This window comes from Semicossyphus pulcher, unplaced genomic scaffold, assembly GCF_022749685.1.
Source record: "Semicossyphus pulcher isolate SPU_LCO1_2020_fin unplaced genomic scaffold, fSemPul1.0.p SCAF_20, whole genome shotgun sequence".
Classification (NCBI taxonomy): domain Eukaryota; kingdom Metazoa; phylum Chordata; class Actinopteri; order Labriformes; family Labridae; genus Semicossyphus; species Semicossyphus pulcher.
Window position 1 is genome coordinate 6391239 of NW_027211694.1, and position 17144 is coordinate 6408382.

The 17144-nt window shown below is 42.6% G+C and overlaps 1 protein-coding gene across 1 annotated transcript in view; it reads left to right on the forward strand.

The window, feature by feature from the left end:
* The first annotated feature begins 928 nt into the window (after positions 1-928).
* The window catches only part of LOC138599712 (fatty acyl-CoA reductase 1), a 58075-nt gene continuing 41859 nt past the window's right edge, over positions 929-17144 (forward strand). Inside the window, exon 1 of the mRNA XM_069671468.1 lies at positions 929-1108. Within this exon, the coding sequence (XP_069527569.1) occupies positions 1100-1108 (9 nt within the window). The 5' untranslated portion in view covers positions 929-1099. The remainder of the gene's footprint in view (positions 1109-17144) is intronic.

Below are 17144 nucleotides of genomic sequence, written 5' to 3' on the forward strand. Positions count from 1 at the left end.
ATAACAAGAATTACCTGCAGAAGACAAGCAGGGAAGACCTGTTGCAAAGAGGATTTTCCTGTTGCAGCAGCATGCCAAAGAAGCTTTTAGGTTTTTTATTTCAAAGCCCAGTTTGCAGCACACTCTTCTGTTTATAGTATACTCCTCATGCTACACCTGTTCAAACATGTGCACAGTCCATTTTGTCGCTTATATTTATGCAGAAAGAGTGCAGGGGAACTTTTATAGACTATGAGTCATAATCAAAAGCTGTAAGATGTGAAATTATGGCACCAACTGGAGTTTTAAGTGCCCGCATGATATAACAGATCTGGTGGTAATTGATGCCTGATGGTACTTGATAACTTTAATTAAACATAAGTGCTTTGCAGCGAGCAAATGTCCTGCCCTGCATGTTTTTATGTGGGTGTCAGTAGTGAGGGTCTGCCCTGACACAAGGCTTAAGCTGCAGAATGAACAACAGGTACAGTTGAAGGGAATCAATGGATAATTTCATGTTAGGGGATAAGTTATGTACTGTTTTAATTAACTTAAGATCATGTGTGTATTAGAAATATACTATGAAACCTAACTAGAGTGCATTATTTAAAAAATGTCTTACTTTGAAAGGCAATTTTCAAAATAGTGTTTTAAACCCTTAAAATGTGTATTCAGTCAGTTAAACGTTTATATTTGTGTCTGACATATGCCGAATTTAATATTCTGGCAAATTAAACAGATGTAAATCTTAACGCTCTTCAACGAGCAACGATCAAGTAAGACGCCTTACTTCCCAGATTTTTTGAATGAAATTTGGTGTGACGCTCCGTCTGCCTACGCCAGAACGGCGTGTACCGGCGGGACTAGGGGAGGGCCCACAGGCGGGGTGACGCGCCCTGCCTACTCAGAATCTCGCAGTTGTTTGGCAGTCTGTCTAGCTGCAGTAGTCTTCAGACAGACAGGCAGTCGGCGGGGCCGTTCAGGGCTTATTTAGACAGTGGAAGTAACCCAGCAGCCAGAGCCCAGGGGCGGCCGGTGGGAGGAGGCAGAGAGTCCGGAGCTGCCGTACCATACAGCTTCTTTGATACCCGCGAGAGGAAGGAGCCGCCCGCACCATCTGATGTCAACGGTAGGAGGCTTTTTATTTCATTTTCACCTTAAGGCAGCAGGGGTTCCTTTTATATGGATTTAAAAAAGGATTTTGGGAGGCAGAGATCTATCATGGCACGCCGCTGCCTGAGCATCTTAAAGTGGTGTTATCGCCTATGTGGTCGGAGGAGACGCGGGAGTGAGCATCAACACGCCGGGGCTGAAAACGCCTCCACACAAACCTATGTGGTAAAATTCGGAGTGCTTTAGCTTTAATACAGTTCGTTTGTTTCAGTCCAAACGGAGGATTTGTGTTTGGAGGGAGCACACAGTTAGCACCAAGTTGTGGCCGCCTCCTACAGCAGGGCGGCGGGGCAGCTGTACCGTTCGAGCCGCAGTCAGCGTGGAGCAGCTGCGGCAAGCTAACAGCTGTTAGATAGGACGAGACGGGAAGTGGGGACGGTGGCTTTCAGAAGAAAAGCATACCAAAAAAAATGATAATTACAATTTAACAACATATTAGTTGCTTTAGGCTCAATAGTTTTCATAATTGTAATGGTAGCGTTTATTATTTCTGTAGACACCTCGTTTAATAAATAACTGCACACTGACCCGTGCTATTGTCAGTATCTAAAGGTGAGGAAACTGGAGAACTGCATTAAAATTAGTCTGAAAGTCATGTTTAAGGATTTCTGCACAAAATGTAATCACAAGAGTTTTAAATTGGTCCCGGAACTATATCGTCCCCAGCTATTGGAGAAACTGTAAAGTGATGTGAAAGCATGTGGGATTGTGGGTACTATATTGGTTTATAACTGAAATGATAATTGGCCAACTGACAGACATGTATGTTGTGCAAACAAAAGTATAAGCATTTACTGTTGTGTCTTGTTTTACGTAACTTCTAATTGAAATACCTTTGGGGGTTTTTTGGATTAATGCTTGTTACGCTGGAGTAGATTAGAATGGACATTTGACAGTTGATGTATTGTAAACCAATGACTTATTGATAGAAATAATTGGAAGTTTATTCAACGATTAAAAATAATCCTCAGTTACAGTCTCTGTACTTTCTCATTTTTTAAAACATTTATTTTGAAAACTTTCACCGGAAGAGTCTTTTTAACGGTGTTTCTGTCTTGACGCAATCGAATGTGGAACGTTTGCAAGGATTTGTTAAAACGTTCATTTCGCAATATTGTCTCTGAAACCGCCGCAGAGATAGATACCAGTTAATGTGAACAAAAGGAGGCATTATAACAAAGCGGAAAGCCAGAACAGCTCTCTCTGACGTTTTTCCTGTGTGTGTGTGTTCGTGTTCGTGTTCGTGTGTGTGTGTGTGTGTGGTTTGCCATGTGGAGGCGAACCTTTTTTGAATCACCTCCATGCTCGTGAGGGCTTTCTCAGGTTTCTGACTAAGATGACAGAAGAGGCCAGGCAGACTCTCCCGGTCGTGTATGTGTGACAGGGCGGCAGATTGTGCTCAGAACTGAGAGGATGGCATGATGTTGAATATGATTTCTAATTTTGATTCAAACTAAAAGCTTGCGTCAGTTCTATTGTAGGCTTGCCTTCACAAACGTGGACGAGTCTGCTATGTGGTTTACCACGTTTCCCCACCCATCCCGTATGAATTGTAATAGTAATTGATGCGTTGCTGTTGCCAAACGTCATGTACTTTTTTCCATTTTTAAGTTACAGTGTGAGAGCGCTATGTTCATTCAACTTGAAGGAGGACTCAATGCAGTCTTTTTTTGTTGTTCTAGAACAAACATACAGTTTAACATCATTATTTATTGGGATTTATTGTTATAATGAGCTTCCTGTGCCCTGGGGGCCTGTGGCTTAGTGGTCCAGCCTGTTGTCTCTCAATCAGAAGGCTGACCGTTTGATGTCCTTGGGCTAGACACTTAACCAGTTGCTCCAGAAGTCATAGTCTGTAAATCCTGATTGGCAACCATACCAAAGGGTGAATGTGACAAGTACTAAAACTTATCATCTCAACTCATCAGAAAGGTTGTTGATTCCTGTCGATCGACTAATCAGTTAATCAACTAATTGTATCATACATCAAATCATAGATGTCTTATTTTGTATTTCACAGGCTTACTGACAGAATGAAGCAACTCCCACATTAGACAATAAAATCTGCGCACTCATTTACATATCAGATGTCACATCCTGACTTATGTCATGAAAATGTCTCATGGATGCAAAGCAGCAAAGGGTACAGGAATGAAGCGCCTCCATATCCAAACAAAGCACCACTTTTCCTTTTATTCTGAAAAGGCCGCTCACACAACAGCAGTGCATCATATGGTGCGAGCTGCGAGCAGATTCCCCTTCAAAAGGTGTTGTGGCGTGTGATCACAAATTTAGCCCGGAGCCATCCGAGCTAAAAGAGGCAACGTGAGCGAAGTGTCTTGAGCTGATTTCTAAATCGGGATCACAAATAGAGCTCTAATTATCGCCACGAGATGACCTATATTTTGTGCTCAGATTGGCGTTAGGTAAGCGTGCACGCGTGGTCCTGACTGTGTGTGTGCTCATTTATGTATTTATAGCTGCACGGAAAGTGTTTTATTCTCAACGTGGCTGCTTCTACGGCGGCTAAAATCACACGTGTGGCCTTTTCTTTTGGGAAGTTGAAATTGTTGGATTTCAGGCCAAAGAACGGTGTAAGGTGGATTTAGAAATGTGTGCAGCCACTTTTACTTCCAGCAAAATTCTGCTTTCAGTTTAACACCAACCCCTCCTTTCCTTCCTCTCTCCTGTTGCAGGGTCTCCATAAATCTTTAAACGTTTAGTCTGAGTGTGTTTTTTGCTCTTTTAAAAATCAGTCCTTGTAGTGTTCTCCAGTAAGTAAGTGCAGAGGCATGATGGGAGAGCAGCGTGGGAGCCGTTTCCACCGCGTCCACAGTTTGAGGCGGTTTGAGGAGGCTGGGAGGTCGGCGGGTGAGGGGATTGCAGCGTGCTTCCTCAGCAGGATAAACAGGCCCTGCAAGGATGTAAATCTCTTTTAATTTGGCGGGTTTGTCCGTCACTGGGTTGTCTAACTTGTCATGTAGCCTGAGGTTGTATCGCTCACACCTGTTGGGCTATGATGATGCAAAAGCTCTCAGCTTTCATGAAGTGCTGCATTTCCTCCTTCAGGGGAATTCTCTCAGAAATCTCAAAGGGAATGCAGCTGGTTCACCGTGTGCTTCAAAGGAATGAAGCCCCCCCGAGTACATGCCGTACATTTCACATAAGCGAGTTGCGGGAAACATCATCGGCTTAAAATTCCCTGCGTCACTTAAAGTCAAGGATCAACAGTTTTGTCAAAAAAATGCAGTGAGAACAGTGTTGGGCAATGCTAATGTCGTCATGCTAACATGCTTACAATGCTGATGTAGCGTAGGTTTAATGTTAACCGAGTTATCTTGTTGTTTTTAGTGAGTTAGCATGCTAACATTTGCTAATTAGCAAGGAATGTTCTTAGCTTTGCACCTTTTCTGTCGTTAACCGAAGTATTGGTGTATGGTTTACGGTTTATCTTCACAGGAACATTTCTAGGGCTCAACTTTCTTAACATATTTAATTAGGCTAATTTGGTGATTATTCACAAGTTATTGTGTAGTTTATAAATTGTGAAGTTAAACATGTACCGGTACCTTTAAACCCAGGAGACGTCTTCAAATGTCTTTCATGTCTTACCATAGTTGAATGCCAAAATACATTTGTCTTTAGGGTTTATCCTCTGGGAACATTGAATGCCAATGCATCATGCTCAACCAATCCACCAAGTCTATGTAGAGAGAAACTATAACCTGCTGGTGGCTGTACAGGAAAAGTCAGGTGATCCTCTTTAGGGTTCATCCTCTGGGAACCACCAATGTCAGTTTAAAACCAACATCATGTCTCTGTGATTCCCATGATCAGTCTGAAAGAAGAAAGAACTCTTGTTTCATTTGGCAATATTTACTTTCCTTGACATTTGCCCAAGTTGTTAACATAATTCTGCTCTGACATTTTCCCTTCACGCCACCTTCAGAAACCAACTTCCTTGATCGCTCGTCCCATCAGTCAGGAGGATTAGTCATGCCTGTCAAACCAGTATCAGCTGGCATAGAGCTAAACTTCTCTTGGCACTAAAGATGGGTGTTGCAATTCAAGAGAAAAACACTGTTAAGCCTTGTAAAATAAACAGTAGGTAAGAGATGCAGGTGCTTTATGAAGAAATTATTGCTTAAAAGGAAATCAGTTAGAGGTAGCACCCAGTTCAGTCGTCGACTGCGACGTCCGATCCGGGTCATCATAATGGAGAAGCGCTGTCCCTGCACCTGTGTTTGGTCGTTTCTCATGGGAGGATCCAGTTTGAATCAGCGTTTGGCTGCAGATGTTGAGGATAAATGAGGAGGAGAAAGAGGCCAGGGCCATGAGAGGGAGGGAGGGTGTAGATCGCCTCCAGGATATGGTGTCTATTCTTGCTGTTCTTTGCGGTTTTTCCAGTAGGGCTGAGTATCAATCCTCGATGTTCACTGATTCCTGGTCAGATTTAAGGCGTGTTTATTAATTCTTTGGACAAGATTTGGTCATCTAAATGATCTAAATCTAAACTTTTCCCAAGTTCAAACTGTATTTTATATTAGGAAGTTCTTTATTAACAATATTAGCTCATGGGGTGCTGGTTTAGCTCAATCAGGAATAGTCTTAAATGCGTCGACCGCTGCTTCAACTCCAACGTCGGCCCTTTGATGTGCGTCAACCCCCGATCTCTCTTCCCCACATGTCCTGTCACTCTTCACTGCACTGTCAAATATGGCCAAAAAATAATTATGATAAATTATGAATTATGCTTCCAGCGTCCTACATGAGAGGATTCAGTTGCTCGATAATAATGTTTTGGACTGGTTGGCTGGATAAGTTTGACTGCAGCACTTTTCCTGACATTCTACAGAGGGAACTATAAACCTACGTTACAAGTAAACATAATTGGATCATATATTCTATGCCCAAGTTTTTGTACCAGTGTTTATCCATTTGGGAACTTGTATGTAGCCACACCTTGCAGCTGCATTGTTATATCCGCGACCAACCAGCATCCTACGCTGTAAGAAACCAGCCAACCAAAATGTTGTCTGTGTCACTTATATGGAAATTCAACCTTTACTGCTACATTTTGAAATACGCACCATGTGAAGGACATTTTTATGTTAACCTGTTGGATCATTAAGACTCAGCTGAGGTTAATTCGATGACGCATGCATGTGATTATTTTCGAGACAGTGTTTGCTCGTCTCGAAGGTCTTGTGCACGATTTACAGTTGCTCCTTCCGTCCTCGAGAGATAGTTGGTGGCCTTGTCTGGGGCTGAGACCTCCAAGGCCGAGGGTAAACTCTAGATAGTCAGGCGCCTCAGCTAAAGTCACAACAGTGACATCTAGCTTTGTCTTAGTATGAAGGAATTCTTGTCATCAGAAATTGCCACCACACACCACATGAGCAGAATAAAAACCATTAAGATCTCTAAAGATTTAAATTCCTTATCAAATGCACGCTGATTACATCAGAGAAAGAACAAACGGTGCGCGGTGAATCTTTGGCATTTGGCGCCCATGGACGTGGTTGGTTTTCCAGCCTTGTTGCTGCTGTATAGTGTGCAACACTGATTGGAAACTGCATGCCTGGAAGAATGAATGCACCCAACTGTAGCTCTAATGTAAAGTATACTGGATGTACTCAAATGGGCGACATGTTCAGAACCAATGGTTTGGTTCCTTACACTCGAAGGCTAAAGCAGATGTTGTAAATTAGCGTCGGTCGCCCTGCCTCCGCCCTCTTATTCTGTGCTTCCTGTGGGCCTCATGGCTGTTAATAACCAGACGGGGTGGTGTTACGGTGGGTTGTATGACATTGAACCCCATATAGACACGGGTGCTCCTTTAACAGCATGTCATTGGAGGGTGATGGAGAGGATTTGCAGGCCCTTTCTGGCAGCGAGTCACGCAGTGTTGATTAATGGAGCCAATGACTTTCTAGACCACTCAGAGATAGCGTGTGGAGTGCATAGATCTGAATGTGTCAGAACTTTTATAAAGCAAATTTTCAATGGAAATTGTTTTAAGAAAATAAAAGTCTGATGTCTTTCTACTTCAACAGCTCCTGTGTACTCTAACTGCTGGACCAGAACAGTCAATATTGGGCGAGATTAGGCGACACTTCTCTGCTATTATCTTGTGTGCCGACAGCTTTAGTAGTGGGAGTGTATATTCTTGGAAGTTTCACAACGCAATGAGCCGGCAGTTGTTGCAACATTACTTTCTCAGTTACAGTAAGCTGTCCTCGAAGGCGTGGTCGCCCCTGCGGAAACGTGATGCTGCGGGTGGTGCAGGGATCCGTCCGAGAATTTATGCAACTCTACGCTGAGTTTCAGGGCTGTAATTTGTGCTCGCACAAGTTCAAACACACTTAATTCGCCAGGGTTTACTGTATCTGAGGAGTGATTCACCTGTTGCCTAAGTGACCACCCAAGAGTGAGGAGGAATGTCTCGATGAGATAAACTTCTTCAGTCAAGAGGAAAAGAAACAAGACAAAAACCTTTTGTCCAATTTGTACAAAGAGGGCTTTTCTTTTATTACACAAGGTGCGACATTATGTCACAGGGTTGTGGTCGCGTGGGGAGGCGGGGCTGTTGACGCGTGCGGCGGATGGCTGCTCACTAATGAGGCTGGTTCTGCTCGAGGTTCAAAGGACGGTGTTCCTTAACACTGTTGCTTTCTCATGATGGAATAATGTAATGGTATTTTTTTTTTGTTATTAGGCTAAAATGTCAGTTTGTTGCTTTCACTTTCAGACCCTCGTCAGGAGCAGAAGAAGCTCTTAGACGCCTGTTGACCAGAGGTTTGCTGCTAATGGATTAGGCCCATAAGGAACTGACTGTTGTTTGTCATGACATCGATTGGTTGTCAATATGTATTGATGTTTTGTCAGCCCTGTGACATTATCCGACTAAGTGATGCAACCGGGCAATTAGCTGGTTTAGCTCACTGTTTAAAAGTGAACTCAAAGAATGAAGCAGTAGAAGTTGCTCTGTTCTTTCTTTGTAAGGTAATTCTTATAGGTTTAGGATGAAGCGAGATTACAGAGAGGTATCCTTTCATCTGTGGGTGTTGTAATGATGTAGACATTGTAAAGCCTTCAAATGAGCAGTTAAAAGCAGGGCTTGAACACATTTTCATTGTTGAATAATTGTCCCTTCTTATTGGATTATTTGATTCGTTTTTGGTCTATAGTACGATCAGAAAACTGTTAAAAGTTTCTGTCATTTTTCCCTAAATTCCAAAGGAATATCTTTTGTGTTTTTGTCCCAACAACAGTCTCAAAACCCAAAGACACTGAGTTTACTTGACATGAAACACACCAAAAACACTTTCCCACAGCTCTGAAGCTGGCACCAGAGACGGTGGTCTAAAGATAAGTCAGTTAATCAATCGAAAGCAAAATTATTAACGCACAGTTTTTGCAAAAGCTAAATTTCTTTGTGGATTATAAAGAGAGAAAAGAGATGTACTGCTGTACTGACCCAGCTTTTGCCTGACATGTGTCCCTTGGTTAACACAGGAATTTTCTCATTTCTAGCTGTTGCAAAGTTTGAATTCCTCGTTTGCTTTAGCGCGAAGGTTCAACTGAGTGACTGACAGGACCGCTCGAGGCTACGCTGCCAAGTCGTCGCTTTAAGCGGTAAAAAGTTTACTTTCCTCTTCCTGAACTGGTTTCCTTTAAGTACTGTATGTTCTTAGTTAGCTCAACGTCTTGTCTTTTTAAGAGGAGCCTCTGGGGCGAATGTGGACTGATGTTTGTCTCAGATCTGACAGGGGACATCTGTTGCAGAGCGTTCAACCTTGCTGTCTGTGTCTGGGACGTTCTGGATGCACGCCCGGCCTCCTATGCACGGGCAATATGGCCAACAGCCAAGGCTACGCACAGATCCCCCTCTTTACTTTATAGTCTTCTCTTTCCCTATACATAAATATCCATCAGGGTATTTCCTGTCACGGAGCGAGAGAGCAGGAGCTCATTGTGATAGCGTCCTCCATATACGCAACACAATACATCACAGCATTGTTCTGGTGCAGAGGAGATAAAGACAGCAAGTCCCAGGGCGGCTTTGAAGTCAACCATGAGACAGTTTGTCAAAGTAAGACCGAGGGCGGATCAAAGACAGTAAATATACCGGTTTATTGGGTATTAAATAAAGCAGCTTAAGCTGTTATTGACTGCATGTCTTTTTATTCTACCGAAGTATTTACTGTGCTAATCAAAGCCAATACATGTAGTTGTAGTGATGTAGAAGTTAGTGGATCAACATTAAATGAACAGAATTTTGACCAGTGACTTGTTTAAACCTGAATTCACAGCACAAATACCCTCGAAACACAACATAAACATCACATATAAAGTTACACATCGAGCAGGCGCAGGGCAACATTAGCATCCATAAGGGGTTGTGTTTCTGGCCACTGGATAAGTTGTATATTAACTGTTTTAGCTCATTTTTGGTCTCCACCAACACGTGAAAAAATATCTGGGAAGCAGCAGATATTCATTCATTCATCTTTTATAATTTGGTTCTGATGCAACAACAATAAAAAACCTAAAATACTAGTGCACTTGATTTTTATCAAATGGAGCAACATTGGTGCAAAATTGGAGCAACATTTGCATTGATAAGGAGTCATTTTTTATATTCATATTCACTCTTTGAGCTCCAATTTGGTCTCCACCAATAAGGGTTAGAGACACGCTTTTTAGACACTAAATACTCCTATGTTTATTGGGTAAATTTGTCTAAAATTTTTTGTCTGGTTGTTAAAAAAGGTTAATGAAAGGTTAATGAAAGCCGTGAAAGGTCACCAAAACATCAAAGTCAGCTGTAAAACCAAACCAGCGAGCTGATAACTACTGAAATTCCTTATTTCATATCAATTTTAAGGCCTTGATCAGCGAAAGCGACAGGTAATATTTTTCTGAAATGTATACAGACAAAATCTGTCAATTAATGGATAGTGCAAAATGTTTTAGTCGACTTTGTGATCGCTCAACAGCAACAGCAAACTAAATGCTAATCATTTTTATCGGTTAATCATTTGAGTTATTTATCCAGCAAAAAATGTCAAACGTTTTAGGCGATCAAATGTGTGAAGCTGCGGCTTTACTGAGTTTTTTTATCACTGCAAATTAAACATCTTTGGGTTTTACACTTTTACATGGATGAACAAGTTATTAACAGACTTGTCTTTGGTTTGCTTTTTCTATTGACTGAAGAATAATAGACAAAAATGTGGACAATTTAAATAAGGATGAAAGTAATCAGTTGCAGCATTTAAAAAGCCTTTTCTGCGCAATAATAAGACCATAGCCTCCCCGTTATTGCTAATTCCAAAGTAATTATGCATCCACCTGTTGAAGTGAAGCTTTGAAGCATCTTGACTCCTGAAGAGACCTCTGGTTGATCCTTTAAAAAGATTGCTCCTTTTTACCTCACTTTTGGAGCCCGTCAGTTTCTGCAGCAGGAAGGTTCGGCCCTAAGTGGCCCCTCAGAGACCTCGTCCGCTCTCCAATCCCAGGAAGAGAGCATCCTTTCTTTTAATCTCTCCGCCTAGCCTTGTACCCGGCAGACAGCTAAAGCTGATTGCATCCTCTTTTCCCTGAAACACACACACACACACACACTCCAGCATCAGCACCAGCCCTGTCCTTCTGGCCCAGATTTATCTTCTTCCATGGACAGAAGTTGGCAACAACTTCTCTGCCGTGCTTGCATGTTTTTAATGGTTGCAGTTCTCGTCCGGAGGGAAGCTCGGGGTTGTGTCCTTGTGTCACGTTTACCGATGATAAATAGATTATGAAGGTATAGTGTTGAAATCCTGTTGCATTAATGTTTCCTAATCCGTCCACGAGCAGCTCAAATCTGAAATAATCTCTGGATTTTCATGCCTCTCGTGTTCAAAACCATCAGGGATGTTTTCTACCTTATCTCGGATCTGCATGATGGATGGATGGAGGAGATACTCAAACCAATCGACGCCAGAGCTCCCCTGTCATTAATTATATACCGGCTATCGAGTACATGTGTAAAGTAGTGCATTACTCTTCCTGTTGTGTCTTTACTGTAATCCATCTATGCAGCAGATACCTGATTAAATGACTTGGTCACAGATATTGGTTTCCATGCAGGTGAGCTGGTTGTACAACATGAACAACACTTGAATTAAGAGGAGAGAGTCGTCAGTTACCCCTGTGGTGCTGGTGAAACGGCTCGGTGTAGCATAATAGGTGTAATATTAATAGATAACAGTATTTCTCCTTTATATGTCCTGTATGTTTGTAAAATGTAATAAATGAACTGTTTTGAAATGGTAAGAAAAGAATTGATTTGTATTTGATTAATGCATAGACTGGCGTACTCTTTGGTACAATGGAAGCATTTCTGATACTGGTATTAGTTTCGTAACAACTCCCTTTGGGTCTAATCAAATAAATAACAATGAAAAGCTTCCAAAGCTCACCGTAGCTGTCTCAATTCAGGGGCTGCATCCTTCAAAGCATGCAGGCTATGAAGGATGCGTCATTTGTGGCCAGCGTAGACCGCTAAGTCCTACGGAGGATTTCCTGTGTGCGTCACCAGCTCTTCCTGCCCTTACCACCTGCATCACCAAACGCTGCGTTTGTCGCCTAGCAACAGGTAGCTAGCTGGCTAACTAGCTGTCGTAACTAAAGACACGTAACTTAACAAAAACGGGGCTGTGTAACAAATGATCTAATAAATAATAGGTTAACATTTGTATCACTAGCTATTCAATTGAGTTGAAACCTAAAACTTGTCCAGAGTCCAACATCTTGTTAAATTGGCGCCCAGTGAGTCTCAGGATACGTTGCGCCCTGAAGGATGCACCTGAAGGATCCTTCGCGGCCCGGGAAAAGGAGGACGCATTTGTCGGCCTCATCTGAAGCCTTTGAAAGCATTCGGCGCACTGCTGTGACGCAATCAGCCTTCAAATATGTAGAATGTAGCCCCTGAACAGATTATCTGCAGACCTTTATAAGTGAGGAAATCCAGTTACCTCGGGCATTAGAAGGTATTAAAAAGCCTTATTCACAAAGGTGTGATAAAGGACTGTAACTTTAGTTAGACCTTTTTTTAAGTGGGGACTGGCTGTCAGAGCCATTATCATCAGACCTGCAGCAAACACTCTCACCACTGTTAGCTACTGTAGCTACGAAGCTCACCATCTTACATTAGACAGTTCAATATGAATCATTCCTGGATGAATTATGAACCAGACCCAGAGTGAGCATGTGTGAACGCAGCCTTGAGGAAGTGCCTGCTGCTCAGTGATATACTGATCCACGCCTCCGTCCACATTCAGGGAGGGCTGCAGGATAAGTGACAGGGCAGCTGTGGCCTCTTGCCCCAGCCTTTTTCTGTTTCTGCGATTAGGGGGTAACAGCCTCACTAGTTAAGTTCCCATCATCACTGCACGTCTTGACTGAAAGCGAGGGCCTTCTGTGTTTATAGCTGCCTGAAGTGAGTCATAAAAGACCACTTGGGTCTCTGCAGCCGGGAATTGTGTGGATGTTTTCCGTAATCTGTAATGGTTGCAAACCAGCGCCTCCCAAGTGCATACTGGGTAGAAACGAAACAAATACAAAAGGCTGCGTCCTACAGCTCCCCCATTCACTCTTCCTTCCACGGTTAATGCTGAATAGTTTCCTCTGTAGTGAGACGTAAACTGAGAAGGCGCTTGAAGCATGAATCATCCACTAACAGGCGTGGTGTTGCTTAGTGGAAATTTACACATCTAGTGCTGGCAGAGCATTGCATTGTTGGGAATTTCAACAGAAACTAGTGAACATGTCACATCCTGACTGATACTGGATTTTGGGGATAAAAGTAATAGCTTGGATCCCTGCTCATTGTTGGCTAATAGCTGTCTATAAGAGCTGACTGGTGTTGTTTTGTTATTCGAAAGCGATGCCCTGGATTCAAACCATGATGACCACATTGCAGGTTCACGACCTCTTGGCCCGGCCGCAGCACTGGGGAGTACGATTGCCAGTCTGGGTCTGAGCCAGGCGTAAAGTGACACCACAGCACTGAGAAGCTCTGTCACTCAGAGACGGCTGCTGTAATTACAGAATCTCTCTACCATCGGACATAATGTAGACAATGTACTGATGCACGTGTGAACACACAGAAACATAAGCCCTCACACACACACTGAATCTCCGGTGGCCAGATATCTGATAGTGAGTGACGACCTCCGTGTATAGTATCGAAACTGGCTCGTGGCTTAAAAAAAGGAGATTAAATTAAAGAGCCACTGCTTAAATCCTTCAAGCCCACAGCTAATATAATTAATTCTAATTAAATTAGCCTTTAGCTGCCGCAGAAAAAAAAGGAATGGAAGAGGAGACCTGCTGGTTTTTGTGTCGTAATTCAATCTTGCATAAGGGCCCTTTTTTTTTTAAAGTGCTGTGCAATTACACTGGTTTGTTTAAGGGCAATGTCACAACCTCATAGGCTGGAGCCGGGGCATTTAGCCAGATGAGAAGTTAAATGAGATGTCAGTGATGTAGCTTCAGAGTTTAGTACGTGGTTTCTTTTAAAGCAACAGAATTTATCAGTACGCTAGATCTTTAATTTTGAAAAGTGCTTAGTTGATCGATCGCCAAACGTCTCCCTTGAAAGCTTAGTAGCTGTAACTACTCTTCGAGCTGTAGTGAGAGATACACTATTTATTTAAAGAGTGTGTAAAGTGGTGTCATTGTTTTCTTTTCTTAAAAACCAAAAACTTGAGAGTAAGTGTTAGAAATGGATTAAACTGCATCTGCTCTGATGTAAGCTGCGCTTTCTAGAAACTTGGGCTAACTAGCTTAATACCTCCAGCAGTAAACAAGATTTACGCTGAAGGACAAGTTAATCGTTAATCATTAAAGGATTTACAGGTTAAGTACAATGAAGTCTCATTTACAGTTAGCCTAGCTACTGTGTAGTATTTCCTCACTGTCTCGAACCCTAGATGCTAGCAGAGAAAAGGCTAATGTTAGCTGCTTTGTTTTAGCCTTTTGTTTTTAACTTTAGAACATTATCAGTCAGCGATACTTGAGATCATTTTTAATTCACAAAACATATTAGACTTAATCTTAAAAGTGTTTTTTATTAATGTTAAAACTTAAAATAGGAAGTTATGTAAGCTAAGCAGCCGAACAAGGTTATGCTAGCAGGAATTAACAGTTTATCTATGCACCTACCAAGCAGGCTAACGAACTAGCTTAACACTACAATTCAAGAACAATAATATGTCAGTGTTCTCTATATGATTACCAACTGGAGGATGTTCACATTTAGTCTAAACATGCAGCATTAGTGTCTTTCTATTAGCATGATAGCCTGTAACTAGCCATGAACGGCCTACTTAACCCTCTACAGTGTTTCGCTCAGGTAACAAACTACCTTTCAGACCTCACACAGCCCCTCTATTTATTTGAGAGAAATATCTCCAGACACGTGATAGTAAAATAAAATCCTCTCATGAAACGAAGCTTCCTGTTTGATTAAGAGACTTATGTTTATTTATAGACTAAAACTGTGGGGGGTCGTTTGCTTGTGCGTTGCCTCGGGTCAACATTGTGCAGTCAGACCATTTTTGTTCTGGCAATAATATCCTGCCAAAGGAAGGAGATTTGCTCGGATGCATTCGACCACAGTCTATGTTTTTAGTTTCCAATATACTGATACTTACAGGAAATGGACACGAGAACATTTTTATAGGCAGAGGGAGCATGACAAATCAGTTAAAGATCAATACCTTTAACAATGAGGATTACGGTTTAAGAGACGGTTCGGAGGTCATGGATCTGTATGTGTTTGTGTGCATTCGTGTCAGTGGATTTAATGATTGATATTCAGTGTTAACAAAGCTCTCAGAAAAAGGGGTTCAATAATTTTCCCCCATGATAAAAATGAATGCCATGAGGGGTTGAGTTCCCTTCTCCGGTATTCTTGTTTTAAAACAATTCAGCTGGAAATATTAAAACCCTACCGGAGACGACAGTTTTTAACTAACTCATGGAGCTAACGCTAGCTTAACGAGCTAACTAGCGTCTAGCCACAGCTGATAAAATCAACAGTTGTCAATAAATGCGAAGTTTTGGGTTTTGTCTACATCTGTCTGACTCCAAACTTACCGAAAATTTAACGGTGAATCTGCAACTTGTAACGCTCTAACATGTATTTACTTCATGCTAAACAGAAGCATTACAACAATAACTACATCGTGCAGGGTTTGGTTTTCTTCTGTACCAGCCATCAAAAGTCACTCAGCTGTATTTTTTTCCAGGAGCTAATACGTCTAATTATTCCAATCTCATGATCAGGTCACTGCCCAACAATTACCCTCTCCCTCTGGTAAGAATAAACTCAAAATTGCTCATTTCCTCTTTGCTTGTGATCGTCAGAGAGACAAGATGCAGACAATGACTTAAACTTACTTAAACAGATCAGAGCTAGAGAGATTGTCGTCTTCAGGAAGAGCTATGGATGATCATGACTTCTTTGCTGAATGAGACTCAATGTGACTGATGCATGTGTGTAAGGCTGAGTCCTGCCAAAACAAGGAGGACCTACAGTTTAGTACTGCACCCGAACGCATCCTGTTTAGCTGAATCTGCTGCTGCTCTGCTAACGTGCTGCCAATGCGTCGCCTCCAGAGTAGACACTGTTAATGGTGTTTTCCTGGATGAGATGAGACTTGCTTGGCCCCTCCTGTCTCCTGGCGTGAGTTTACCAGTTGGACCTGGTCTTTTCAGAGGTGTCCATGTTGGCACTGGGACGTAAAAACGACTGCCCGCAGTGGTAGTACACTTAAGCTTTCCAGGGTTTTTACAACGTTGGCACTGTGTTATTCAGTGAAAGGGGACTGACTTTCTTTTTGTGCTGCTTGGCACTGCCATTCAAGTTGACTAATGCTGCCTTAATTATTGGCTGCATTTTGCTCTTTCTATTTTTCCCACACTCCCTCCCTCCCTCCCCTCTGTCCGCTTTTGTCCGTCTATAATGGTCTTAGCCAGCGTGCAGCTGTAGAGCTTGCTTCTTGCCTAGGTCTCCAGCAGCACTCAGCTGACCCACTAATAGAGGGTTTGTGTGAGGAGAAGCCGGAGGCAGCAGAAGGACTGCAGAGCTGCAGCTTAAAACAACCCGCCTCCCACAAACAGCATGGACCTCCCGGGGAGAGAAGCTTTGAGGAAAACACAGAAAAACCCTCAGTGAGAAGAAAAGGAGACATGAAGTGAGGGCAGAGTGCAGCAGCAGCAGAGCGGCAGTAAATCTCTGCAGCTTGCTGCGTCCTTCTGCCTCCAGCATCTCCAAACTTTATTTTAGAAATGACCCTGAGTGACTTTGGACGCAGCGCAGCACTTTGTCAGGATGGCATCCTAACCTGAGACGCAGGTCCCTCGAGGATTCTGTACTTACCTTTCAAGTCCTCATGCAGACTCTAAAGAAGATGCTGTCTTGCTCATCAGAGACAACAGGACAAGGTTAATGCTGACATGTAGAGCATGCGCTTCATTCTGCTTGTCTCTTTACTCTGGGTGTGATTGATGAGGACAGGTTCAGGGAGTAATAAGACCAAGAGGCAGCTCTGTGAGAGTGCTTTCACGCGTGTCAGGATACTGTACTGTTCGTCTGATGCCTTAAATGTTGTTCACTCTGAAGCATCCTCTTCTTATGTCTGAAGTGCCTCGGTCTGACTCGCTTGTTTCCAACCTATTTTGCTTGAGACAACCTACACTCTGACCTGTTATCATGACAACCTTGGTGCTCTATAAATACTCTATAAAGAAGTTATATTGCTGAGTTGCTGAGGGGACAGCCATCTAGCATCCTTGCTATCTCTGCTGAGACATGCAAAACAGCGATCAGGAAGCAACAGGTTAACAAAACATAGCAACGGCGACGGCCGATGCAACACCATCGTGTCCTTTTTTTCCAGCAGGAGTCAAATCAGCAGAAAAGTTATTTTAAAAGACAT